This window comes from Wyeomyia smithii, chromosome 2 (assembly GCF_029784165.1).
Source record: "Wyeomyia smithii strain HCP4-BCI-WySm-NY-G18 chromosome 2, ASM2978416v1, whole genome shotgun sequence".
In the NCBI taxonomy this organism is placed as follows: domain Eukaryota; kingdom Metazoa; phylum Arthropoda; class Insecta; order Diptera; family Culicidae; genus Wyeomyia; species Wyeomyia smithii.
Genome location: NC_073695.1, coordinates 168751670 through 168777547, shown reverse-complemented (window position 1 = coordinate 168777547; position 25878 = coordinate 168751670). Strand labels below are relative to the sequence as shown.

Below are 25878 nucleotides of genomic sequence, written 5' to 3'. Positions count from 1 at the left end.
ATTAAAGTGCTACCCGTTTGATTCTGCAAGATCTCCCTCAGTAGAGTCACCATTACTAGATTTATGGTTTCGGAAAAACTCTTATATCCGTAAGGTTTAATTTGATGCAAGGAATAAATATCGCTGGTTTGCTCGTCCAAGTGTTCTAGTGTTTCCTTAGTTAAAAGTTTCTTAGCAAGGGCAAAAATTGTCTGTAAATGGCTAATCGGAAACTGGAGCCGATTTTTGCGCTCCGGAGTATCGCAAAAGCGCATGTTTGGAAACTGATTAAAGCTGGAACCATATTTTGCAAAAAAATACGTTGTCGGATCATACGGTATAGAGTAAAAGGAATTCAACTTTTTGGTGTTTTTTTTTGGAGACTTTTCCTCGGATGAATCCACGGTTAAACTTCCCGACATGGAACGTGGTATAATTGATCGAAACTGGCTTATATTATTTTGCTTAGAATCCAAGGTAGAGCTGGTTTCTAATGCTTTTGGAGTGGGGATTTCGTCTCTTGGAAAGAGCCGACATAGCAAAGGAGGATCACTTGTCGCGTACCGTCCCATGGATCTTCCTAACCCCAAGAGCAGAGGAACAGTTGCTTTGCACAATATGATCGGCGGTAGGTTACTATTTTCTTTGCTACCTTTTATCATATTTGTTAAAACCGTTAGCACCTCAACCTGGTTGAATATTATATCATCGCGACTCTCAGGACATCCAACCGCGATATCTGATAACAAACTGTTAAGACAAAAGCAGAATTTTTCAGCATTCGGTATTTCTATACAAAAATAAATAAATGATTTTTTTTAATAAAAGGTCAAATTAGTCATTACTCACTGTCGTTTTTATTTGGCTTCACGTCATCGATCCAAACAGCCTTGGGCAAGGCTTTCGAGAGCCTTAACAGATAGGGAATTATTTCCTTCTCATATTGATATTCACTTTCGAGGAAATACAGGCCAAGTGCGATGACCGCGTCCTGTGCCCGTGAATCCAGACAAAACACTCCCGCTGCATTCTCTTGCGGACAGTATCTGTACAAAGTTTGCACCTGCAGAGGAGAGAACATTGGAGAAAAATAACATTTAGAAGCTACATGAATAGATTTACCTTATCCCATGGTGTTGGTTTAATACGAGCAAGAACTCGAGCTAAACATTGCACTGTTTTCTGGAACGAAAATCTCTCGTTTCCTAACATAATATATAGATTCTCAATCAAATTTCCATAAGTTCTTACAATAATCACTATTTTTCATTTAAAAATATGTATGCATAAGTTTTCACCTTTTGACATTTATATCAGGGTTGTACTAAAATAGGAGAGAGTAATTCAAAAACAAATTTTCCTGAAACACCTTTTAAAAAGGGCGTTTTTGTTAATGTTTAATACACGCTCAGTAATTATAACTGTAAATTGCGTAAAATAATTTTTAAAAATTGACCCCCGCTACCCCAAATAAAGTAACCCACAAAGAAAATATATCCAAGCGAACAAAGCAACAGCTTATTAAAATGCGAATGCTTAATTTTGGGTATTTGGGGTTTTGTATGTAGTTTTTGATGTTGATTATTCAAGGTATCCAATTTTACCTAAATGATAACTTCCGTCTAAGATGAGCGATAACAAAACACACAGCTCCCTGCATGTGAATGGAAACAAGCTCGAAATGCCCTCAACGCGTATAAGAAACATCAACTGTGTCTGTGTGCGTATTATCGATTTGGCACGTATGACCAGACATTTCTGTAGTTGTTACTGTCAAGCTCGTATTCGATAGTTTATGCACTAACCAGAGCTGAGAAATTTCGAAACTACAAAATGAATATCACACAATAGCAATTTCATTCTCCCAGATTACGACTGATATTGAGTGCCACCCGTGTCAATTCTCATTGAAAATCATGTCAGTAAAAAATGATATTGTCTAGAAACATGTTGAATATATTTGATCTGAGCCAATCCAATGCATAAAGCCATTGCAATGAAGTAAATGAGCATCTACATTCTCAAACATATAAACATCGCTAAAACAACATAGCGCTCGCGAAATCACAATAGTCAGTATTACCACGGTCAACCGATTTAAACTGAGAGTAATTTCATTTCCAGCTCGTGCTGAAATCGATATTCACAGCCTTCAATTTCAACTGATATTCTGTTGCTGACAGTGAAAATTCGCAGCTCTGCACATGACACACACACATTCACCATTAATGTTTCTGGGAGTCGTTTGGGGGCACCACATTACTGGAAGTTCGCAAGGTATATGAGAAGTTCTGACACTTGTGTATCTTGTTATCTCGTCTTTGCTTCCGTGCAGGTACTCAAAAGTAGGTAAATTATTTTTACTTAAATGCTACTTTTACCTATTTTAGTTATTACTTTTACCTATTTTTCTGTGAACATCAGTATTCAACTTAATATTTGTCAAGGGCCAATCCCGCATAAACAAATACCATAGAATTGTTTCCCGTATAGTATCTTAACCATTTATAAAACAGTCACATAACCATTTACATACCATATCAGCTTCAGTTTTGACCATCTAGTTTATAGTAAACTGAGAAAAAAACATTTGGTGAACTAGGCGTTAGGTATGGTTACCATTCAAAAACAGCGATTTTCCCGAACATATATTTTTCGATATTATACACGATATGGTAAACTAATAATCCAAAATTTTGTACTAAAACTATTCTTCAAATAGTATAAATATGTTATTTTGCAGTAGTTTCCAGTTGTTCAGGTATCATTTCATGAATGGTATATTTATATTGATTTATATTCTGATAATCGTTCGTGGAATAGTCGTGATATTGTTTTGAATATAAAGACTGTTAGTGGCGATTTCTTTATTTTTTACAAAATCATGTTTTTGTTTTTCAGCTGCAGATATCATCACTTGCCAGCCATCTTGCACATATTTTTTGTGACTGGTCATATTTGTATTCTTCCAGGCTGCGAGGGACGCTGTTTTGCATTCGTCGTCGTGCAATGTGGACTTCAACATCGTTCTGCTCGGGGTACTGGATAGAAAAAAGGATTGTATAAATACTAAAGCCGAAAGATTTGTGACCAATTTGATTACCTTTCATTATAGTTTGACAAACACCTGCGACTACACCGTTTACTGGATCTCTTCGTTTTTCGAAGGAGCTTCAACCGTTGAAGGTGTGGCGGACAAACAGTGCTCACTATCCTATGTGTGGATACTGAATATAAATATTTTAAGTCATTCAGTTTAGTACAGTAATAACTGATGAGGGACATTAACACGAACAGTTACCATACTTCATTAAGTACAGTTAAAATCCTTACCGCTTCAGCAATGGTTTTTGATTATGCGGGCCTCGTTTTGGCCTGGAAGCGCGCTAACTGCTGTCAAAACCCCTCTTTATTCGCCCGATTTTGCCCCAGTTTTGACCTAATTGCGCACTGTAAAATTTGTCAGTTTCAACGCACTACCGCACGTGCTTAGTTCGTAAATAATTATCTGGCATCTCTTTCTTACTTGCGTCGTGAATCGCGATGCCGTTGTTTTATTGCTCGGCAGATTTGCCCTGACGCAGGGGAATAAAGAAATTCGCTATTTAATTTTACAAATCATCTATACTCAAAGTAGAGCAAAAACGAAGATGCGTATATGTTTAATTTAATTTGAATCCTGGCAACACTGGTGCGATTTTCAATCATTGTTCTAAAAATCTTTCCCTTTGATTCGGAAGAAAAATTTTCAGCTTTCGCTTGTGCTGTGCGTGGTTTGGTGTGACAGACGAATTTTTATCTAAAATTCCGCTGTAAAATCTCGCTAAACTCGGATCGAAAGCATTGTGCACCGATAGCCAGCTCGCAGGTTCAAGGATAAATCGCGCTGAGCTAGTAAAACTCGAGTTCCAGTGGTCGCAACCGGCTAAGGTAAGAAACCGCGAGGGCTGCCACAACAGACTCCATTGTGAAATTTTGTTAGCGCAAGATGGAAGCAGGCTCTTGAAGGCGGATCAAATAAAGTTTATAAAATATCTTTTCCCCTCTAAGTAAAGGATACTGTCGCAGAGCGAGTTTTAAATACGAATGTAGTGAAGTTATTAAAACAGTATTTCACGTTTCAGTTTTATGCTACTGTGAGCAATACACAAAAAAGAAGAAAAACGGACTCGTCAGTTGTGAAGTTTTTTTTTCGTTTCGTTTAGTTCAAGAACAACCGGAATTAAAATGGTGTTATCAAAGATTAGTTTTTCGACTCCGCGTTGGAGTGATTGGAACTCAGTACTAAAGTTAACCAGTTCTGGACTGTTATCAAGTTGAATGTTTACACTTCTAATCAAGAAAAACAGTTTGTAAACTACATTCTTTTCATTTGCTTTGATAATATAGAAGCAGTTGTTTTCATGGACTGAAAACAAGATTTTACTCTTGATTAGCAATCAATAAAGGAATCGGAAATATGATCCAACTCGGAAAAGTGATACAGAATGGAATGTTTTTCATAGCAGGCAAGTTGTATAAGTGCAATAGTTTATTGAAAACAAAAACTAGTAATACTCAAATCATGAAATGGTTTAAAATTGGTGAATTAAAGTATAATAACCCGAAAATGGGCAGTACGAAAGTGATTCCTCGTGAGCTTATGCTCGTTATGGGTGTGAAGGTAAGACGTGATTGTTTGGAGCAATGCGAAAACAAATAAATACCTTTTTCTCATTTCGATATTGGATTATGGTAAATGAGTGTATATCATTGATCAAAATAGTCCCAAGGGCTTCTCTTGGAACTATCAATAATATTTTTTGGTTAGAAGGATAAAAATAAAGTAGGTACAAAGTGAAGTAAGTGATTCCGACGTGAAAAAAGTGATTAGTAAACTAAGTATATTTCAGAAACTAATAATCTTTAGATTCAATAAAATACAATCTACTAAATGCATGCAAATCGACATGTGCCTGATTATGATGCGACTTTTTCGTAAAGTTTGTCACAGGTGAATGTGATAGCAGTGATAGTTTGTTTCAAATTTTACAGTTGTCGGTTGCAAACATGATAGATATATACAAAAAAAAACGTACACTAAGTCCTGAGGATTACAACATACTTACTTTACTTTACTTTTTTGGCTAACGGACCGTTCACCGGTCTAGGGCCGAACGAATTAGAGATGTCCAGCTTCTTCTGTCTTGGGCAGCCGTTCTCCAGTCTCCCCGTACACCAGCAGATCGTGCATCTTCTTCCACCGCGTGCGAGGCTTACCACGGAGTCGACGGCCTCTTCCTGGTTCTCTACTGAAGATAGTTTTGGTGGCTCTCTTGTCAGGCATTCTGGCTACGTGTCCAGCCCACTGAAGCCTGCCCCGCTGTATTACCTTCACTATACTGCCCATAAATGCATAACAGTCCCATGTGAGTTTTCATCACTTTCGAGATAAACCTTAGAAACTTCTTTACATTACGTGTGCTCTCGAAAATTTACAACAAAAGTTAGGTTTGTTGCTGAAATAATGAAAAAAAAAAATTGATTTTGGTCAGTCCCACGTTACGAATAAACGCATAACAGGCTGAGAGCTAAAACCAATTAGCAGAAAATCATGGTAACTTTCGTTGAAAGACCTTAAAATAACCTTATTGCATATAAAAGTATTCTGCACAAATATATTTACCTCGGATGAATGCTTATTTTAAATTTTTGTTCCTTTGATTGAATCCATAGGAAGGAAAAAATGCTATGGCTTACCTGCGTCTACTGCGTTTTACTCAGTTGTACGTTTTTGGCAGTGTGACTCTTATGCGTTTATGGGCAGTATATCAGCATGTTTGTATACCTGGTACAACTCGTGATTCATGCGTCTGCGCCACACTCCACCTTCCAATTTACCGCCAAGTATCTATCGCAGAACTTTACGCTCAAAAACTCCGAGCACTCGTCGATCAGCTTCCTTCAGCGTCCATGCTTCATGTCCGTAAAGGGCCACCGGGAGTATCAGCGTCCTATACAGCGCTAGTTTTGTGCGAGTTTGCAAACTACGGGACCTTGGCTGGTTACGAAGTCCGTAGAAAGCCCTGTTCGCAGCTGCTACTCGTCGTTTCACTTCACGGCTCATATCGTTGTCACATGTCACAAGCGTACCAAGATAAACGAACTCGTCAACCACTTCAAATCGTTCCCCATCAATCTCCACCTCAGCACCAACACCACGGGGACTCCCACGCTCTCTGCCAGCTACCATGTACTTCGTTTTGGCAGAGTTAATGACAAGTCCCAATCTCGCTGCTTCTCTCTTAAAAGGTACGAAAGCCTCCTCCACGGCCTTACGGTTGATACCGATGATATCGACGTCGTCCGCAAAACCAAGAAGCATGTGAGATTTCGTGATGATCGTACCGTTTCTTTCGACGTTTGCTCTTCGTACTGCACCCTCAAGAGCGATGTTAAACAGTAGGTTGGAGAGCGCATCCCCCTGCTTCAGTCCATCCAACGTTACGAACGCGGCTGATGTCTCGCCAGCTATCCGCACGCACGATTTTGATCCCTCCAGTGTCATACGACTCAGCTTTATTAGTTCCGTAGGGAAACCGTGTTCCAGCATGATCTGCCACAGCTCGTTTCTTTTCACTGAGTCGTATGCCGCCCTGAAGTCCACAAACAGATGGTGTGTCGATAGGTTGTACTCCCGGAACTTATCGAGGATCTGTCGCAGGGTGAAAATTTGATCCGTCGCGGAACGCCCTTGTCGAAAACCAGCCTGGTATTCGCCAACAAAGGATTCCGTTGACGGTCTCAATCTGAAGAACAGGATACGGGAGAGCACTTTATATGCGGAGTTGAGCAACGTTATCCCTCGATAGTTGCCACAATCCAACCGATGGCCCTTCTTATAAATAGGGCATATGAGGCCTTCCAACCAGTCGTTCGGCATTTGTTCGTCCGCCCAGATTCTTAGTATTATCTGGTGGATCGCATAGTACAGCCGCTCGCTTCCCGCTTTTAGAAGTTCGGCCGGGATACCGTCCTTCCCAGCGGCCTTGCTGTTTTTCAGCTCACTAATCGCCTTTTTCACCTCTTTCTGTGTTGATGGCTCCACAGCTTGTTCGTCACTCATAATCGTCATCCTGTTCCTGCTCTGCTCATCCGGCTCCTCACCGTTCAATAGCGCCTGAAAATGCTCATTCCACCTGGCTGAAACCGTCGGTTTATCAGTAAGCAGGTTGCCGTCCTTGTCCGTACACATGACCGGCACAGGGAAATTCCTGCTTCTGACTCTGTTGACAGTTCTATAAAATCTCCGCACGTCGTTTTCAGCATAGCTGTCCTCTGCGCTGGCGAGCACCTGCTCCTCGTATTCGCGCTTCTTCCGACGGTGGGTTCTATTTTCGGCAGCTCTTGCCACCCTGTACCTCTCTTTGTTCTGACCGCAGTGAGCATGCGGCTCCTGGCACGGTTCTTCTCATCTGTCACTCTCTGGCACTCGGTATCGAACCAGCCGTTAGGCTGTTTTCCACGCGTCGTACCTACCACCTCTCTCGCAGTCGTTTCGATCAGCGATGCCAACCTTTTTTTATAAAAAGCTGGAAGAATTCAAAATAAAAAACTGGAGAAAACTGGATATATAAATTTGAAGCTTTTACATAAATTTATTTGATTTTCGGTTCAAAAATGCTGCACCGTATTATTGCATGTAACCAAAAAGGCTGAAAGAAAATTGTTTACACGTGGAGATTATAGTCACTGGCGTACTTGAAATTGAGTAAATTTCGAATAAAATCTTACAACCGAGGCGCATGAATGCACAAAATACTGAAAAGACCATACATGTAATGGGAATGAGTTAAAAAAATGTGTTGATGAACAGAAAACTGCATAAAACTGGAACAATTTTAAAAAAACTGGAAATATTCCAACCTTCAGCTGTTTCGCTGACGATTTTCAAAAAAACTGGAAGGTTGGCAACGCTGGTTTCGATGGCGCCGTGAATACTGTTCCACAGCCCATTTATGTCTTCCACTCCTTCCTCCTGCTGTTCTGCGATTCGTTGATCCAGCTCTCTGGCGTATTCTGCTGCCACGCCATCAGCTTTCAACCGCTGAATGTTGAAACGCGTCGTCCTCTCTGTGCGAGATTTCAGCACGTTCGACAACCGTGCGCGGATCTTACAAACGACGAGATAATGGTCAGAGTCAATGTTTGGTCCCCGAAAAGACCTAACATCAGTAACATCCGAAAAGTGCCGACCGTCAATCAGTACGTGATTGATCTGGGAGCAGGCTTCTCCATTTGGATGCCTCCAGGTAACAATATCGCACGCTTAGCCTTGGGGCTAATAGCGGTCTCGATCAACTAGATTAGTTGAGAGAATTCGTTATCGATATTGTTTTTGGCACATTTTGTATGTGTAGGATAAGTACAACGATACACCGTGCCCCAGTGCTGAGTCGAGAAAATTTCCAGCTCGAAAAGATCCTCGACTCGATCGGGAATCGAACCCGATATCACAACCGTGTGGGAGAGCTAGCCGACCGACATCGCTAACCACGGAGCCACGGGGACCACACACCTCCAGGTGTGTTTCCGAATATTCAAACCTGGAAAATAGGAGCTACATATGGCCATTCCTCTTGCCGCGGCAAAGTTTATCAGCCTCATGCCGTTTTCATTGGTTGACGAGTGGAGGCTATGCCTTCCAATGACCGGACGGAAGAATTCCTCCCTCCCAACCTGGGCGTTTGCGTCTCCGATGACGACTTTTACGTCGTGTTTTGGGCACTCGTCATAGATTCGCTCAAGCTTGTCATAGAACTCATCTTTGACTTCATCGGATTTGTCGTTTGTCGGTGCGTAGGTGTTGATTAAACTGTAGTTGAAGAATTTGCCCTTAATCCTCAACACGCATATACGGTCATCTACGGGCTCCACCGAATGACTCTTGTTTTCTGATTTCCCAGCACTACGAAACCGACGCCCCGTTCCGCTGCTTTGCCGCCACTGTAGTAGATGTGGTACTTGAAAGAAGTGCGTGCAATAGGGTCTACTGCACGGAATTCCCTTTCTCCGGAATTTGGCCACCGAACCTCCTGAATCGCTGCGATTTCGACTCCCTGCCGCTGTAGTTCTCGAGCAAGCAAGCCAGCCCGCGCCGGTTCATTGAGAGATCGGACGTTCCAAGTACCCAATTTCCAATCGTTTACCTTAATCTTTTTCCGTGTTCGTAGCCTAGGTCTTTGCCGATTGATCCGTTCCGTATTTCTAAATTCGTTGTTCGTGGTTGATGAAAGGTTTCGGTATGCTACCTTACCAGGGTCGCGATACCTACATCCTGCTGATGGGGCTGCCATCTTAGGTGTAGCTGGCGGGATACAGCATTCCATAATTCAGCCGCCCGCTCCGGGTCAGACGCTGTTGTACACCGCCCCTATGGGGATACAGCCGCGTACGACCCCCTTCCCAGTCAGCATACGACCATAGTTTCCACCGGGGTTGGTTACCCGATCTCCGCTAAGGTTACTCGTATTCCGGTCAGCACCACGTGGAGGTTGGGATAGGAGTTGCTGAATAGAGGTGAATGGCCACATTAGGGTCTCAAGTTACGCGTGTCCAACCATTTGCCAACCAGGATTACAACATAATCCTCAACAAATAAGAAAAAAAAATTACAACCGAACCTTGGTTCTGATTTTAAACGGCTCATTGGCGCTAAAACAGATTAATTTTCACTTAGTGGAAGTGAAATTTTATGTGTTACGTTCATCTAAGTTGCGCATTCTGCGTACTGTGGGCTAAAAAAAAATCAGGATGAATTATTCTTCATTTCAAGGAAAATCAAAAAAAACTGGTTTGAAAACTTTTTTGTCAACCTGTAATCCTCGAGAAACTGATGGCCATGCATTGAAAACATCATTTTGTGGTGTAAACCGGGGAAGGATAAAGAACTGCCAACAGGAATAGATGTGAAATTAATGATTATAAATCCACTGGTAATGGGTGAACTCAAAAAACATCCTGAAATTTTAAATGCTTATTGATTTTTGGAATATTTGTACTAGAATTGTGATGATATGGATATATTTTATTACTCAATTCATATATGAATACTGACCTGATGGTACTTTTTCGGCCATAAATGTTGAAGTCTTCAAGCGTTATTCACGAGAGATTTAATGCATACCAATATTGGTCATTTGGTTTATGTAATGCGGATGTGGACGCTCGATCGGCGGAACACTTCACTCACTGAAAAAAGCCATCAAATAGAAATCGGAAAACAATCTGCGTACAAATGTGCAAAATAATTGCAAAAAAGTGAATCTAAAGTAAAGTTTTTTTACCACTACCATTTTCTTTTGGAATGATTGATATTCAAGCTAATTATTTTGTTTGTAAAATTGTATATTTTGTTTATGTTGATGGTTTAATAGCCTCAAGTAGCTTATTCCACGGTTAAGTTACTTTTTTCGATTAATAAACTGACTAAAAAATTGTTTTCAGTAGTATGTATTAGCTATTATGAATCTGCGTTATATAATTGCGTAAATTGATAACTCAGAAGATAATCAGGTACACAATAAAAGTATCAATTCCTTTTATATGATAAACTTTTTCAATCCTTGAAAACTCACACGTTGAGAACGTCATTTTGAAAAGGATCATTACAAGTCATAAAATCTTTTCGCATTAATAATAACCCACAACACTATCACCAACGCTTTCGTCATAAGCATTGTGCATATGGTAACAGTCTCAATTTTACGTTCCAGCCATCTAAATGGACAGTGACGATTCCCGACCAGGTTCGTCGGCTTCGAATAGCTCCGACTCGGACAATCCGTCCAGTCCTGTGGGAACAGTTGACGATGTGTCTAAAACGCAAGAAGAAAGCGTTGACGCTCGCATTTCCCATTCGCGGTCTCGATCGCAATCCCGTTCGAGATCACCATCGCTTCGGTCCCGTTCTGGGTCGCAATCACGATCAGGCTCACGCTCGCGATCCAACACCCCGGTGCTTAGTCCGCTAGGTAATAAAAAGAATGGTAGCCCACCATCCAGCCCGAAAAATTACGAGGATGCACCATCACGATCCAATTCACCCTCGTTCCGTAGTGCGGAGAATTCTCGCAATTCACCACCCCCAAAATCACCGTTACGGAGCCGCAGTGGTTCTCCAGAGGACGACGGTGGTCTCCGCTTCAATCGGTCTCGGTCAGGTTCTAGAAATTCGAACCGATCTGACGGCTCGCCGCATGATCGTCGTCGCTTGTCTCGACATTCAAGTGCGTCCAATCTTAGCGAAAAGTTAAGAGGAGAAGAAATCTCCGATTGCGACATGGACTCAGATCGTGAAGATAAGGATAAGAGTAATTCCGCAGTAAGTAGTAAGTTGGAAGACAGTGATATTCCTGTTGCCGGAAGTGGTACCGTTAAGGATGCGCTTGATATGAGTCATGAAGATCTCAGCGATGTCAGCCTAGAGAGCGAAAACGAACCAGATGACGAGAAAGAAAGCGAACGCGATAGCGACAAGGGTGGAGATGTAGAAGAAGATGACCGTGTGATTCCAACGACCAGAAAAGAAACAGGGTTGGAACAAGAGGAAATTTTATCACGAGACAATGACAAAATGAAAATTACTGACTTGCGTCAAAAACTAGAAGAAAAGAAAAATCAACTCAGAAATATGGAAGATAAACAACAAGTTAATGGCTCTTCTAGATGTGAGCATATAGGATTATTACATGACATAAATATATGAATTTCACATTACTATTTTCTAGCTCATGATAATCTAATGGATGGAGCCCTGATGGATTCAAAAAATGACGAAGATGCCTTGGACTTCGAGGCTGAAGAAGGAGAATGCAACGATCCACCGAAAGAGGCGGATAGGTCGGATAGTACTCGAATCCCAATACAAGCACCCGAAGTAGAGAAAAAAAGAAAAACTTCCGAAGTTGAGCTGGAGGAAGGTGAAGAACTAGAAGAAGGAGAGGTATCCGACGAAGATGAAAAACGCCCAGAGGAGACTGAACCGAAGCCAGTGTGCAGATTCTATACCCGCGGTCAGTGTACCTGGGGAATGAGCTGCCGTTTTCTACACCCAGGTGTAACGGATAAAGGTAATTACACTATGTTCGATATGGTTCGCCCGGTTCCGATTCCGCATCAACCTCCGCCGTATGCAGCACATCCCGTAATCTATCCACAAGATTATCGTATTGAAAGGCCCCCAATGCACCACATGCCTTCACATCATGCTTTAGCTTATGGAGGCGGCGGTGCAGCATTGCCACCACCAGTACGAGTAACCGAACCGGTAACAGAGAGTGCGTGGGAACGAGGTTTGCGAACTGCAAAAGAAATGATGCGCAAAGCCACCAAACGCAAGGAACAAGACATTGATTTTGAAGACAAAAAAATGAATCTTTCATTGACACAAGATGAGTTGGAAAAAGATAACTATTACAATAGAAGTTCACCAGATGTAAGATTCTTGAATTATGCTCAAGTTGCAACAGCACAAGATCGTTTTCTTTTTTCTTTTTGCAGTCTCCTACGTATCCGGGCCGCCCAGCAGCTGTACCGACACCGAATTATGAATTTAATCCATCTGTGACAGCAAAATTCACAAGAGCTGGACCCACTTTCGAAGAAGACCAGTTCGGGCGCACTCAGCGGTATCGGGAACTACCATCTCACCGAATGCCGCAGTATGAAGATGATGATCCAACTAAGAGAAACCGAACGCGTGCTACTCGCGAGGTCATAGTGCAACGAGCTGACGAGTGGAGCGATCCATGGATGCGTTCCAAGTCTCCTGGTCGTGGAGAAAAACGGTCCGTTCGTCGGGAACGTCGAAGTTACAGTAACAGTTCATCGTACACCAGCTCAAGCAGTAGCTCACGATCGGGATCTAGTTCAGAATCCAGTCGATCTCCATCGCCCACTACTAGACGCAATCGCTATGATAGTCATCGATCAAAGGATAGTGACCGGCATAACACGACCCACGTCAGGAAAGTTATTCGCACCCGGTCATCCAGTATCAGTCCAAAACGTAGTAAATACTCACCAGGCAAGTTGGCTTCACATTAAGATAAATGTTTAAGCTTACTGTTACTGTTACTTTTTTATTGCAGTACGCAAAGTGTCACCAGTAGTTTCGAAAAAGCGAAATCCTTCGCCATTACCGGATAAACGAGCGATTGAAAAAGCAGTTTCCACAAAGAGGAAGAAGGTATAAATAGTTTTTTTCTTTCAGCAGAAATGCTCATTTTTGTTTTCAGCAAGCTTCACCCGCGCGCAAGGTATCTACTGAAAAACGACGAAAGCGTTCCAGTTCATCTGGTTCGGGCTCATCAGATTCAAGTGATTCTGGGTCGGAAAGTTCGTATTCTTCTAGTTCATCGACATCATCTCGTGGAAAGACGACATCTAAGAAATCGAAAGTACCCGAAAAGTCATCCAAATCAGGTCAGGCATCCAAAAAAGGTAACCCTAAACTTTTTTGTTTACCATGTGATCTAATATATTAATTTTCTGCTTTTCAACAGCTGAGTTGAAAAAGTCTGCCAGCGACTCCAAACCGAACGCACAGGTCATTCCACCCTCTAGTGCAGCATTGGAGAAAGCCGCTGCCAGTGCCAATGCGTCGAAAAAATCTTCACGGCGGGAGGAACTTCTTAAGCAGCTGCGTGCCGTGGAAGAAGCCATTGCACGAAAGCGGACAAAGATAGTGTAAATTGTACTTGCTAGTTTTTCACACGGACAGAAAAAAACATTACAAACGCTTCTGATCATCGACCCAAGATAAACGAAATTATGATGGTATTTCGCCAGTTTATGAATGACTAATCATTTCGAATTATCGGAGGCGTTATTTTTTCTCCATTGGGGAGAATAGCTTTTTACTTAGATATTGTACTGTAGCGAAGATTGGTAGTATACAATATTTTGCTCTCGTAACACGGTACACCTAAGCCAACACTAATTGTAGGGTGTGACACATGAATAAATAGATTTATGTGCTTAAATAGTAGACAAATCTCCCGATTTGCAACGTGTATAGCTTTTGAATAACCAATAGATTGTTATTCTCAATCTAGAGAGATGAAAGTAATACTGACTATACATTTTGGAAAACAATAAAATCTATGTCATGTCATCAAATGCTATCCTATTAGTTGTTAGAAGTATGGTGCTACAAGTTATTCTCGAAATTTGACGAATTATGAACTGACCTAAAAGATCAACAAATCAGACTGCTTGTAGGACAATAGCTTCTAGCCTTGCAACTAAACCGAGTAATCGACCCCCTTAGGAATTATTGTCCATCAGTTGAAAAACAAACTGAGACATCAAGGTTTTCGACAAAAACATTCAATCCTCAAATTGCGGTCTCGCTTATTAACGTCAATTGTTCGTTTATGAGTCAGCAGCTTAGTCTCTAGCATTCAAGTTGGCACGGATTTCGGTTTCATTGGTGGATGGCAATCTAGTGGCTCTAGTCAGAGAATCAACCAAAACCAAAACAGCGCTTAAAAACATTAACGCTGCTTGTTTTTCAAAACTGAAGGAATGAAACATCATTTCTAAAGAATGTTATTTATGTCTATAAAATCGTTTTTACAAACCAAGCAGTTGGACAGTACTAAAATGAATTAGATTTATACTGCAATCCCAGTTACATATAACCTGAGCAAGAAAGCTATAACAGCAAGTCCTGAAAGAGTACAACGGCTGTATTTTGTTGGACGATGAAACATACGTCAAAATAGACTTTGAACAAATCCCGGGTCGGAAATTTTACCATGCTAACCGTAAGGGGAATGCTCCAGGTAGGTTCAAATTTGTTTTCGCGGATAAATTTGCCCGCAAGTTGATGATTTGGCAAGCCATCTGTAGCTGTGGAAAGAAGACATAAGTTTGTATCGCTGGAGCAACCATGAATGGACAAGTTGAAGTAGTGTGTCAAATCAATCAAAACTTCATCTGATTTGGCGAAGTGGTGGAAAAAATAGGCCGACACTGTTGATATTACCACTGTGCAGAAATTGATTCGAGGTATTCGATGAAAAGTTCGAGAATTCATCAGAACAGCTGACAAACGATTTTACTTGTGGTTTTTTCTTGAAGTTAAATGAAAACCCTGCAAAAAAATTTTTTATCAATTTTGTACGTTATTTTCTCATGGAGAATCGGAAATTGTATGCGGCCAAATTCTAAATGAAACAAACCTTAGAGACTAAAAAATCCTCTGTGTCATCCACAAGCATCGTAGTAAAGCTAATGCTAGTGGGAGATTGATGGTGCGGTTTTCATGTTACAAATTCGTGCACGACATGAGTGTTTTACGGTCTCAAGGCATCCGTCCCACCAGAAAACAAATTGTAACACGCAAGCATAACAATGATAATTTGTATTAAATCCTCAAAATTCTCATCCAGGGTTAAATTTTTTTTAATAGGGGGGGATGTTTTGTGATGAATTAATTATTTACTAATATTTATTCAGAATTTTTATTGTGTGTTCTACCACAAACGGTGATATATCAACACTATTACATATATTTTAAGCTTTATTTCAATAAAAGATTGTAATTGCTTCCGCAGTTATATGAATATAATTGAAGGAAAAATGTAAACCTACTTGTCAAGAAAAAAAAAAGGAATTAAAAATTAAACCTTAATCCAATCTTACACCTATCTTACTGACGATAACGTGAGCTGATCGTTGTAATTGAGGATTGCAACGATTTTTGTCGGAACTTATTGATAATTTGGTTTGACATATTTTCTAATGTTTCCACATTAGGAAGCCTGTGTAGTTCATTCGTGCTAAACCAGCGAGGACGCTTCACTATCATTTTCAGAATTTGCATCTTAAACAAATCAGTTATTACCTTACAAAAGGTAGGTAGATCAAGGTAGATTCTCCGCAAGCAATGAGCCATTTACATGCGAGCGTTCCATGCAGAAATGTCAAGAGTAGACACCAATCATCTACCTTTGAACCTCTAGATCAGTGTCAATAAAAATTGACAGAACCTCCTCGTCCTAACAGGTGAACTAGGTTGTTGCTTTCATAAGCCTAAACTAATTTAACGTCTCGAAGTAGAGTTTTTTCTCGAAAATCTCAATTTTTATCGAGTTTTAACTAAAATTAACTCAAATCTCATGTAACTGATGCTCAAATATGAGAAAGGAATAGTTTTACTTACATGAGAGGAAAAGGTTCCAAAGAAGACAGTATCAACCTTTCACCTCGAATTCATATTAGCAGTGATGAAATCGAAGTGGTAGACAAGTTTGTGTACCTGGGCTCTCTGGTGACTGCTTACGACACCCGCAGAGAAATTCGTCGACGCCTTATGGGAGTATATCGTGCTTACTTTGGCCTCCGGTGGACGCTTCGCTTGAATAGAATCGCCGAATCGAATAAAGCCGCCGTACGTAATGACCATCTACAAAACACTGATCAGACCGATAGTCTTCTACGGCCACGAAACCTGGACTATGCTCGTGGAGGGGGTTTCGAACGGAAGGTACTGCATACCATCTGTGGTGGAGTGCAGATAAAAGTTGAATCATGGTGGAGGCGGATGAACCACGAGTTGCATCAGCTGCTGGGAAAACCACTCATCCTTCAAACGGTGGAAATCGGGAGCTTACGGTGGGCTGGGCATATCGTAAGGATGTCGGACGACAGCTAGGTGAAAATGGTTTTCGAAAACGACCCGACTGGAACGAGGCGACGAAGCGCGCAGCAAGAAAAGTGGCAAGATCAAGCGAAACACGCCGTGCGGGGTCTTCGCAGACAAAATGGCTGGCGAGCTGCAGTCATAGATCGAATTGAATTGACTCTTCGGCTTGGTACTGATTGTTAAGGTAAGTAAGTAACGATAACTTGGCAGGTAGGATATTTTGATTATTTCGCAGTTTTTTTTTTATCTAATAATGATACTTCTTTTAATTTAATACTATTTCAGTTTGCCTAATAAATTTAAAATGTATGCATCTTGGGAATTAACAAGCATATTTAAAACAAAATTAATGAAAAATATTCTAACGGACTCTGTTCTATATTTGCAGAAATCCCAATAAAACTAATAATTATAATTCGTAATAATCAGTAAATAAGCTTGATTTTTGATATTAAAACTATTATCAAGACCAACATTAGAACGCAAGTTGATACAAAAACAGTTCATAACAAGGAATGTTATACTCCTGATATACTTAGGTAGTCAAGATCGCATAAAAACTTTAAAACAGAGTTAAATAGTAAATACGTTCTCATGCAAAAAATTTGTCTCATCCGCACTCGGCGTTCCGAAATTGTAGATTTAAAAACTTTTTTTTTTTGTTTGGCCAGCATTTGTATGGAGTCACCGGCACCCCACTCGGAACTGGGTTGCAAGCAAATAAAAATAATAGCAATAGAAATAAGAGCGAAAATACTCGTTATTCGATCAGCCATGCCTAGATCCTAATATCTGCGAAATGCCACGGGTACCTAAATGTTATTTATATTTACCAACACACTTTAGCTGTGTACATATTCATATTGCTCGCTGTAGTCAACACAGTCTGTGTCATGGTTTCATCGGTAAGTACCACATCGTGAGATCAAGGGCAACTCTTCTTTGCACAGTACATAGCTGAAAGATCGTTATTGCCTGTCCATGGATTGCGTGGTTGCAATTGCTGCCTTCATGCGCAAGTAAATAAGGCGTTAAGCGCGCGATCTTGGTCGAGATTTTTTGTGCACAAGACTTCAACACGGTGACGGTGATATTGTACCTACATAAACATTCGGTTGCGAACTATTTCAACTAATAGCTATTAGCAGTAATATGATACACTTATGAGGTTTCTATTCTTGTTTTTCGAGTAATTTATTTCAATCACAATAGGACAATTACTACATCATTGCACTTCACTGGTATCGATTAGTGTCAGCCCTTGAACCTGGTAAACTCATACACTGTAGGATGAACGGGTTGCAAGCATATCATTCGCGTAACATAGCCTATTTAGTAGTAGTTAAAGTATTAACATTCTTCTTCTAACATTCTATCACTTGTTTGATCTATATGCATCCCTCGTCACAGTCGTCAAAACAATACGGCTATCGTGCGTGTGGCATTAGTCCACCACCCGGTCAGACGACCTACCACTTCAAAAGTGGTGACCTCGTTGAGGGAAAACCGGCAATGCAAAGCATAAATTGGGCATCAGCATCAGCGGCACATTTAAATCGTTTGGAGGGTGGCTCGTTTTTTCACGGTTTCTAACCAACTACTGCTGCCGCTCTCTCCTGCGAAGCAAATCCGGAACAAGGTGTAGAACAGTTTGCAGCAAAATCTAGCCGATAGTGTTTCTTCACCAGTTATAAAGTTTACCAGGAAATCACAGTCCTCGTGGCGAGTCGTTGCGAGCTGGAAATGAGAGCGAATATTTAAAACGAATTAGTTGTAGCATTGATTTATCGCTAGTTTAAACTTCATTTTTTCTAATATTTTTTCTTGTGCCAACTGTCATGCATCAATGATCTACGACGACCGAATCAAGCGAGAAAGATGCTATATCAACCGGCTAAACTCTAAAGTTTTTACCGCATTGACCTCTAAAACAAGTTTCAGTTTTGGCTTTTTTGCCTTTCCCATCCACTGCCACCACCAGGTTAGTGAATCATTCACTATGACTTTGACGGTCAGTCAATGCTGTCAAGCAGCGGATAAGGAAATAAATAACGCCTAAGTCGTTTCCTGAACTCAATTTGGACTTAATTTGAAATGCATTCGATAGAAACACAATATGTTATACGTCAACTGTGCGACTTGCATCAGTGGAACTGGTGTTAATTTATGCAGTTCATTGTATAGCAACTTATTCGCAAATGTGACATAAAGAAACATTATTTGCTAATACAGAAATGTCACATTAATACTGGCAATCATAATCCGGTAGAATGATTCTCCTACCAGATTAATCGTACAACCTCAACTTGGCTACCCATTTACGACTTTGAGCTTGCAGTCTCACTTGCAAGCTGATTTCGTCTAGATATGCTTAAGCTGGTGTATCAGCATCTATCAGACAGTGCTTCATTACGCTCGATTTGCAATACTAAACCAGATAGCGCACGGCGTCCACGTTGCATAATGAACTGGTTCTATTGATCGGTGCACAAAGAATTTAATTTTACTAGTCTGCGATTTTAATGAAGGCGACCGCAAAGTGCACGGACAAAAAGGAAATGCAGTTAAGAATATGATTCAATTTTATATGCTCCATAAATATTGATGCATACAGATGTTTTCCTTCAGAGTCTCGTCAATTGACCTCAAAATCGGCACCAAAGTATTTTATTGTAGAGAGATGTTTTCACATTAGTGTACACTGGGGTCGCTTTTTACGCGGTTGGTTGTACCGCATTTAAAAGATTAGATTAAATATATTCATACTAAACTTTGTTGATACCGCGTACAAACAATCTTCCGAATCGAGTAGAAATACTCCGCGTTATTGTAAAAGTATCACGTTCAAAAAAACGCATAAAAACAACCCGCGTAAAAGGCAACCCCAGTGTATTCTAAAAATGTATGTTATAATTTGCAACATTTTTCTGATATTTCCTACAAAATATATAACGCGCTTCAGGTTAATTAGAAAAATAACAACTTAAACGCTATTTATCATAACTACCAGTTTCTTATGCAAACTGTAAGAAAATGGTATCTCTAATGTAGCATCATAGTCCACGCCATTGAATGCATTGATGTTTTGAAAATTGATAAACCGTACATCCAAGAATCAAAGTTAGTACGTGATTTTTTATGTCATATATTCTCAGCATTATGGAAAACATATATTATTTGGTGATAATTTTCCAAAAATTTCTCAACGAAGGATGTTTGGTAAAAAATTGGAAAACCAACCTTCAGACGATCAAAAATTATATTCATCGATTCAGTGGAAAAAGTTTTGAAACAGCAGAAAAATTCATACGAAAGGAAGGAAGTTGAAAATAAAATTAGTAGAAAACAATTAATGATCGTATCGTAAATTCGTAAACAATAATAACTGTTTTAAATTCTGGATCTGGATCTGGAAATATTTACTCGTATTTTAGAAGGTAACATTCTATTTTACTCATACGGTGTATAAATACTATAATTGTTACTGATGTTAAACTATGTAGGATATAGATGAAACGATAGCGATAGATGAAACAAAACGAAACGATAAAAACTAACTTGTTTCTCCAAGTTTGCACAAGCATCATTGTTTAATAATCAATATGTGAGTTTTATTAAATTTTTAATTTATATTTTTTTTTTTAAAACTTTTATTCTCACGTTGCATTTTATTGATAAGATACAAGACCTATTTATAACTTTGCTGAAGATATCACATGAATCAAATAAATTTTATTTTAACTTTTATTTTTTATTTTATTATGATCAAACAACCATTAATGTTTAGCTAACCTCTTGTAGTTTTTATTAGTTAGTTCTCAGAGAGCCAAAACCAGGGAACTGCAGAATGGTTGAAAGCTATAGTTGCGCGTATTGAGCCATGGGAAACAGCTAATCTGATGGTTGTCGATAGTAAATCTATCCCGAGACCAGAAGTTTTAGCTGTCTTCTTTTCCAAAAGTGGCAAAACGACAACGAAACTATATTGGCTCTGGTTGAGGGCCATGATGATATAGCCAGTGATGTTTGGAGTAGGGATGTAACGGATATCCGCATCCGCATCCGCAAATGCGGAACATCCGCATGAAAATTGACATCCGCATCAACATCTGTATCCGTAATCACAAATCCGCATCCGCATCATACCATGCGGATATTGAAATAAAATATCGCTTCATAAAATATTGCAGAAAAATTTTCCTTGGTGTATTTACTGCTCGCCCAAATAACTTTTGCACTGGGGAGGGGCATGGTTATGTGAAAAAAGCAAAATATAACACAAGGGATGCTACGGCTATCCGCATCCGCATCCGCAAATGTGGAACATCCGCATCCGCATCCGCATCAACATCTGCATCCGTAATCACATATCCGCATCCGCATCCGCATCTGCAGATGTCTGAAAAATCACATCCGTAACATCCCTGGTTTGGAGGGTGTTAAAGCGCAAGCCCATCAAGATTCATGTGCAGCTCATTTTGTCAGTAACGAAGCGTCACCGAAAACCTAAATTAATCCACCTAGCGGTCAGACCCAGCCTTTCTCATTCAAACTTTTATTTGTAAAAATAGATTTACATGAACGCTTCAACCCAATAAATGTATATTCACTCTTCAGGTACTAAAATATTGATGTTGTAATCTAAACATATAAAAATGCAGTCCGGTCTGTCTGTCTGATCCATATAGGCTCGAAAACTACCAAACCGATCGACGTGAAAATTTATATGTAGGGGTTTTTGGTGCCGATATAGGTTCCTATGATAGTTTGAGACCCCTCCCTCTTTTGAAAGGGAGGGATCCCTTACAAATGAAACATAAATTTCTACACAACTCAAGAACAAACCAAGCAAATGAAACCGAATTTGGCATGTGGCTGTTTTAAGGGGTAACAAATATGACCATAATGGTTCGACACCCCTTCCTTCCAGAAAAGGAAATACAAATGAAACACAAATTTCTGCACATCTCGAGAACTAATCAACTAAATGGAACCAAATTTGACAGGTGAATGTTTTTAGTGGTAACAAATATGTTCCATAATCGACCTCAGGCAACATTTTGGATTGTAAGATAGCGACTTCCGGTTTCCGAAAAACAGCTGAAAATGACCAAAAAGCACCCAATATGTTTCTTCAACCAGTATGACGTTCGAAATTCAGAAATTGTCTCCAAATGCCGTTATGAAATTCAAACTGGCGACTTCCGGTTCCAAAAAAAAAAGCGGCAAACGACCAAATACCACCCAATATGGGTATTTCTGGAATCGTAATGATGCACTGTAGCCATAAATCAACTTCAGACAACATTTTGAATTTTAAGATGGCAACTTCTGGTTTCTGGAAAACAGCCTGAAATGAACGATTCTCATTGAACAGCCGGAAATGACCAAATACCATTCAATATGAATGTTTTCGGACCCAGAATTACGCCCAGATGACAGAAATTGATTCCACAGGCAATTTTAAAGTCCAAAATGACGACTTCCGGTTTCTGAAAAACAGCCCAAAGTGACCAAATACCACCCAATATGAGTATCTCCGCAGCCAGAATGTTGCAAGAAGCTAAAAATTGACCTCAGACACCATTTAAAATTGTAAGATGGTAACTTCTAGTTTCTGGAAAACAGCCAAAAATGGCCGATATCCGTCTAACATGAGTATCTCCGGATCTAGAGAAATCGACCAAAGACCCCATTTTGGATTCTAGGTTGGCGACTTCCGGTTCCTGGGAAACAGCCGAAAATGATCGAATAACACCCAATACGGGTGTTTCTTCAACTAGAATGACGCTCAGAGGCCAGAAATTATCTTAAATACCATTTTAAAATTCAAGATGGCAACTTCCGGTTTGTGAAAAACAGTCTAAAATAACCAAATACCATCCAATATGAGTCTCTGGAACCACAATGATGCAATGAGCTAACAATTGACCTCAAGCATCATTTTGAATTGCTAAATGGCAACTTCTAGGAACAGTCGAAAATGACCGAATAATACTCAATATGAATATTTCCGTAATTGAGATGATGCATAGAAACCAAACATTGACCCTGGACACCATTTTGAATTTAAACACGACCACTTTTAAATTCTGGAAAGCAACCAAAATAACTAAATACCTCCCAATATGGGTATTTCCGGTGTCAGAGTGATGCCAGAAAATCTGCTGAAAATGACCGAATACCACCCAATATGAATGTATTCAGAATTAAGGCGGTGTACAGAAGCCAAAAGTCGAGGATGCTGTCACTTCGATAAAACCAATCATTTCAAACGATTTGTTATTTGACTTTGATCATATCCTGTGGCCGATTTGTCGAACATTTGCAGACTTCAAACACTTCGCAAGGAATCAATGAATTTGGAACGTTCAAATAGTACGATACCACATTTAAATTATGTTGAGGCCACATATATCGATCAAAGCAGGTATAGTTTGAAATAGTTTTTGAATTTCTTTTCTTTCCATAACTTTTGAGCCACATATCAAATAGTTATGAAGTTTGTTATTTGTAAGTTTGAGAGATGACTCGTTCGTATGACACTAGTTATTTTCAAATAAGTCATGTAATTTTGGAGATAATAGACTTTCTTTGTTTTATTAACAATTTTATACAAAACGGTTGCTTTGTAATAGTTTATAAGTTTATAAGTTCTATTATAATCAAATGAAATGGGAACGTATAAGGCGGCCAAACTTTGAAACCACGTATTCAATCATAATTCATCAGTTAACCCTTAACTAGCCCGCTCATCTTATAATAATATTGATCAGATCGATTGTGTAGTTTCTGAGATAATGAAGTTTCGTGATTTTCACATTTCGGTACATTTCAGACGAAATTACAGTTCGATTACAGTAAAATTCAATAGGGTGTTATGAGGCAGCTAGACTTATCAATTGACACTAATTTTGTGGAAATCGGGTCAGCCATCTCTGAGAAAAGTGAGTGAGTTCAAGTAGTCTTCGGCACATGTTCCTTTCAATAGCTAGATTTCAAATTTTTAAACATAACAGGCAAAGTAATAGTCCGATTGCAAAACAAATCAATAGGGTCTTATAAGCAACTAGACCTTCCATTTGACACTGGTTTAAAGAAAATCGGTTCAGCCATCTCTGAGAAACATGAGTGAGATTAAACAGTCTTCAAAACACGTTTCTTTTCATAACTTTTGAACCGTATGTTCAATCTTCATAAAATTTAAAAGTTAATTGTTTTTAAGGTAGCCCGTTCATTTGAAATCAATTTTGTTCAAATCTGTTGTGTAGTTTTCGAGATAATGATGTTTCATGGTTTTTACATTTTGATACATAACCTCCAAACTAAAAATCCGATTACAATAAAATTCAATAGATAGCAACAGGACCTTTCATTTGCAATTAATTTCATGAAAATCGGTCCAGCCATCTCTGAGAAAAGTGAGTGAGAATAAAAATCTGCACATACACACACACACACATACACACACACATACACACACACACACACACACACACACACACACACACACACACACACACACATACAGAAAATGCTCAGCTCGTCGAGCTGAGTCAAGTGATATATGCCATTCGGCCCTTTGGAGCACTTTTATACTTTCGGTTTTGCAAGTGATTGCTATACCTTTCTAGGAGAAAGGCAAAAAATCACTTATTGGAACTACAAATTGAGCTATAAATTCAGAATAATTAACCCGCGGAAAATCAGGGCTGGTCGAAAATTTGAATGCGCTAGGTCTGAATCCACGGAAAATGCTGTACTGCCGTGGGCTGGGATTTTGACGTAAGCGCCAAAAGCACAAAATCGCTCCAGAAGCAAAGCGATTTATTCTAAATCGTTCGCAAATAAACAAAAGCGCTTTATTAAGCAATCTGATCTGATAGAATCTGAGTAAACATGATGAAAAACGTACCTCATTGCTTTAACACGTTCATTTATGTAAACGCATTGAGTTCTAATGCCAACGTCACTTCTTCTGCAAAATAGCAAAACCATTCTAATGTTTTGCACGAAAAATAATGTCGGTGCTCCTGAGCATTCTAGTTCGCCATGCGTTCTGTCGGTAGTCAGCAACAAGGATATAATTGAAAGTATTGTGCATGCAAAGAAAAATCGGAAGCGACGAGTCGCTCGTCTGACAAGGATTTTCCACAAGGAAATTTGAAAATTTAACGCCTATGTTAAAACGCCAGCCCACGGCAGTGAAATCGCCGAAGAAGTTTTGCCTTCACGACAAAAAACATTAAGTTCATCCAGGTCAACCTGCACGGGAAAGGGGCTAGTAGAATCCTTTGCCGCAGGTTCACCAAAGATAACATCAACGTGGTCATTGTCCAAGAGCCATGGGTGAACAAAAATAAAGTTTCAGGACTTTCAACAAGTACGGGTGAGCTCCTTTTTGATGATTCTGCACTCGCGATTTTGGTAAGTAATAGGTAATACAAACTTTACGCCAATTACAGAATTCATCAGACGGAATATAGTTGCTGTGCAAGTAGAACTACCAACGACGCGAGGAAAAGCGGAAATAATGGTGGCCTCCGCCTACTTCTCAGGGAAACTAGAAGAAGTCCCACCTAGGGAAGTACAGGAGTTTATAGCACACTGCAAGAGTCAGAATAAGCAGTTCATCGCTCATCAGAATGGAATGGGGGAAGCACAGATATAAACAAAAGAGGTGAGTACCTTTTCGAATACATACTATCTAACAATATTGATATATGCAATCGAAGTAATAAACCAACCCAACTTTTGTGAATGCGATTCGACAAGAAGTACTCGACCTAACTTTTTCGAGCGCTAAACTATCGGAAAAAATCGTCAAATGGCATGTATCTGATTAGATTTCTCTATCAGATCACAAGCAAATTTTGATTTTAGAAAAACCAACTAGGAGCTTTTTTATTCAAAATTAGTTCGTGATGAATCTACCATTGAGGGCCAAATTCAGACAATAAAAGAACTGCAAGATTCATCACAAAAATTCACGGATAAAATTATAGCCCTTTACAACCAAAGCTGTCCAACCAAGACGCGCGTATCTAACAAAGACGCGCCATGGAGGAACAGAAATCTAGAAAAACTGAGGAAGTTAACTAGAAGGTTGTACGACAGAGCCAAGTTAACCTCAAAATGGGATGCTTATAGAGAGTCCCTTACGAAATACTATAAAAAAAATCAGAAAATCACGCAGGAGGGGATGG

General features: G+C 39.8%; 3 protein-coding genes across 13 annotated transcripts in view; 2 read left to right on the top strand and 1 right to left on the bottom strand.

Annotated features, from left to right (window-relative positions):
- LOC129722928 (phosphatidylinositol 4-kinase alpha) overlaps positions 1 to 1296 on the bottom strand; it is a 29275-nt gene extending 27979 nt beyond the window's left edge. For 4 of the 5 annotated variants that reach the window (XM_055676781.1, XM_055676783.1, XM_055676784.1 and 1 more), the window contains exons 1-3: positions 1102 to 1296; positions 829 to 1042; positions 14 to 769 (exon numbers count right to left, since the gene is read on the bottom strand). In XM_055676781.1, the coding sequence (XP_055532756.1) occupies positions 14 to 769; positions 829 to 1042; positions 1102 to 1191 (1060 nt within the window). In that variant the 5' untranslated portion in view covers positions 1192 to 1296. Of the gene's footprint in view, positions 1 to 13; positions 770 to 828; positions 1043 to 1101 lie in introns of those variants that run through there. The other variant, XM_055676786.1, reaches the window with a different exon arrangement.
- Positions 1 to 4526, top strand: part of LOC129722933 (protein unc-119 homolog) — a 56520-nt gene extending 51994 nt beyond the window's left edge. For both annotated transcript variants that reach the window (XR_008727681.1, XM_055676798.1), the window contains one exon: positions 2952 to 4526. Coding sequence is in view for 1 of the 2 variants with exons in the window: in XM_055676798.1 (XP_055532773.1) it covers positions 2952 to 3028 (77 nt within the window). In the remaining variant the exon portion in view is untranslated. The remainder of the gene's footprint in view (positions 1 to 2951) is intronic.
- Positions 3715 to 14139, top strand: LOC129722930 (zinc finger CCCH domain-containing protein 18). 6 transcript variants are annotated; one of them, XM_055676793.1, is made up of 8 exons: positions 3715 to 3909; positions 4369 to 4487; positions 10734 to 11687; positions 11748 to 12454; positions 12520 to 13045; positions 13110 to 13207; positions 13257 to 13461; positions 13524 to 14139. In XM_055676793.1, exons 3-8 carry the CDS (start codon positions 10742 to 10744, stop codon positions 13709 to 13711), a joined length of 2670 nt encoding a protein of 889 aa, XP_055532768.1. In that variant the 5' UTR covers positions 3715 to 3909; positions 4369 to 4487; positions 10734 to 10741; the 3' UTR covers positions 13712 to 14139. The 6 variants fall into 6 exon arrangements, with proteins under 6 accessions (XP_055532768.1, XP_055532766.1, XP_055532769.1 ...); XM_055676792.1 differs by having other exon boundaries at positions 3728 to 3909; positions 4369 to 4642; XM_055676791.1 differs by lacking the exon at positions 4369 to 4487.
- The last annotated feature ends 11739 nt before the right edge of the window (positions 14140 to 25878 follow it).

Bases quoted from the DNA above. Each gene is read 5' to 3' on its own strand.
- LOC129722930 (XM_055676791.1), top strand. From the start codon at position 10,742: ATGGACAGTGACGATTCCCGACCAGGTTCGTCGGCTTCGAATAGCTCC. The intron at 11,688-11,747 runs GTGAGCATATAG...ACTATTTTCTAG, and splicing joins AGTTAATGGCTCTTCTAGAT to CTCATGATAATCTAATGGAT. The intron at 13,462-13,523 runs GTAACCCTAAAC...GCTTTTCAACAG, and splicing joins AGGTCAGGCATCCAAAAAAG to CTGAGTTGAAAAAGTCTGCC.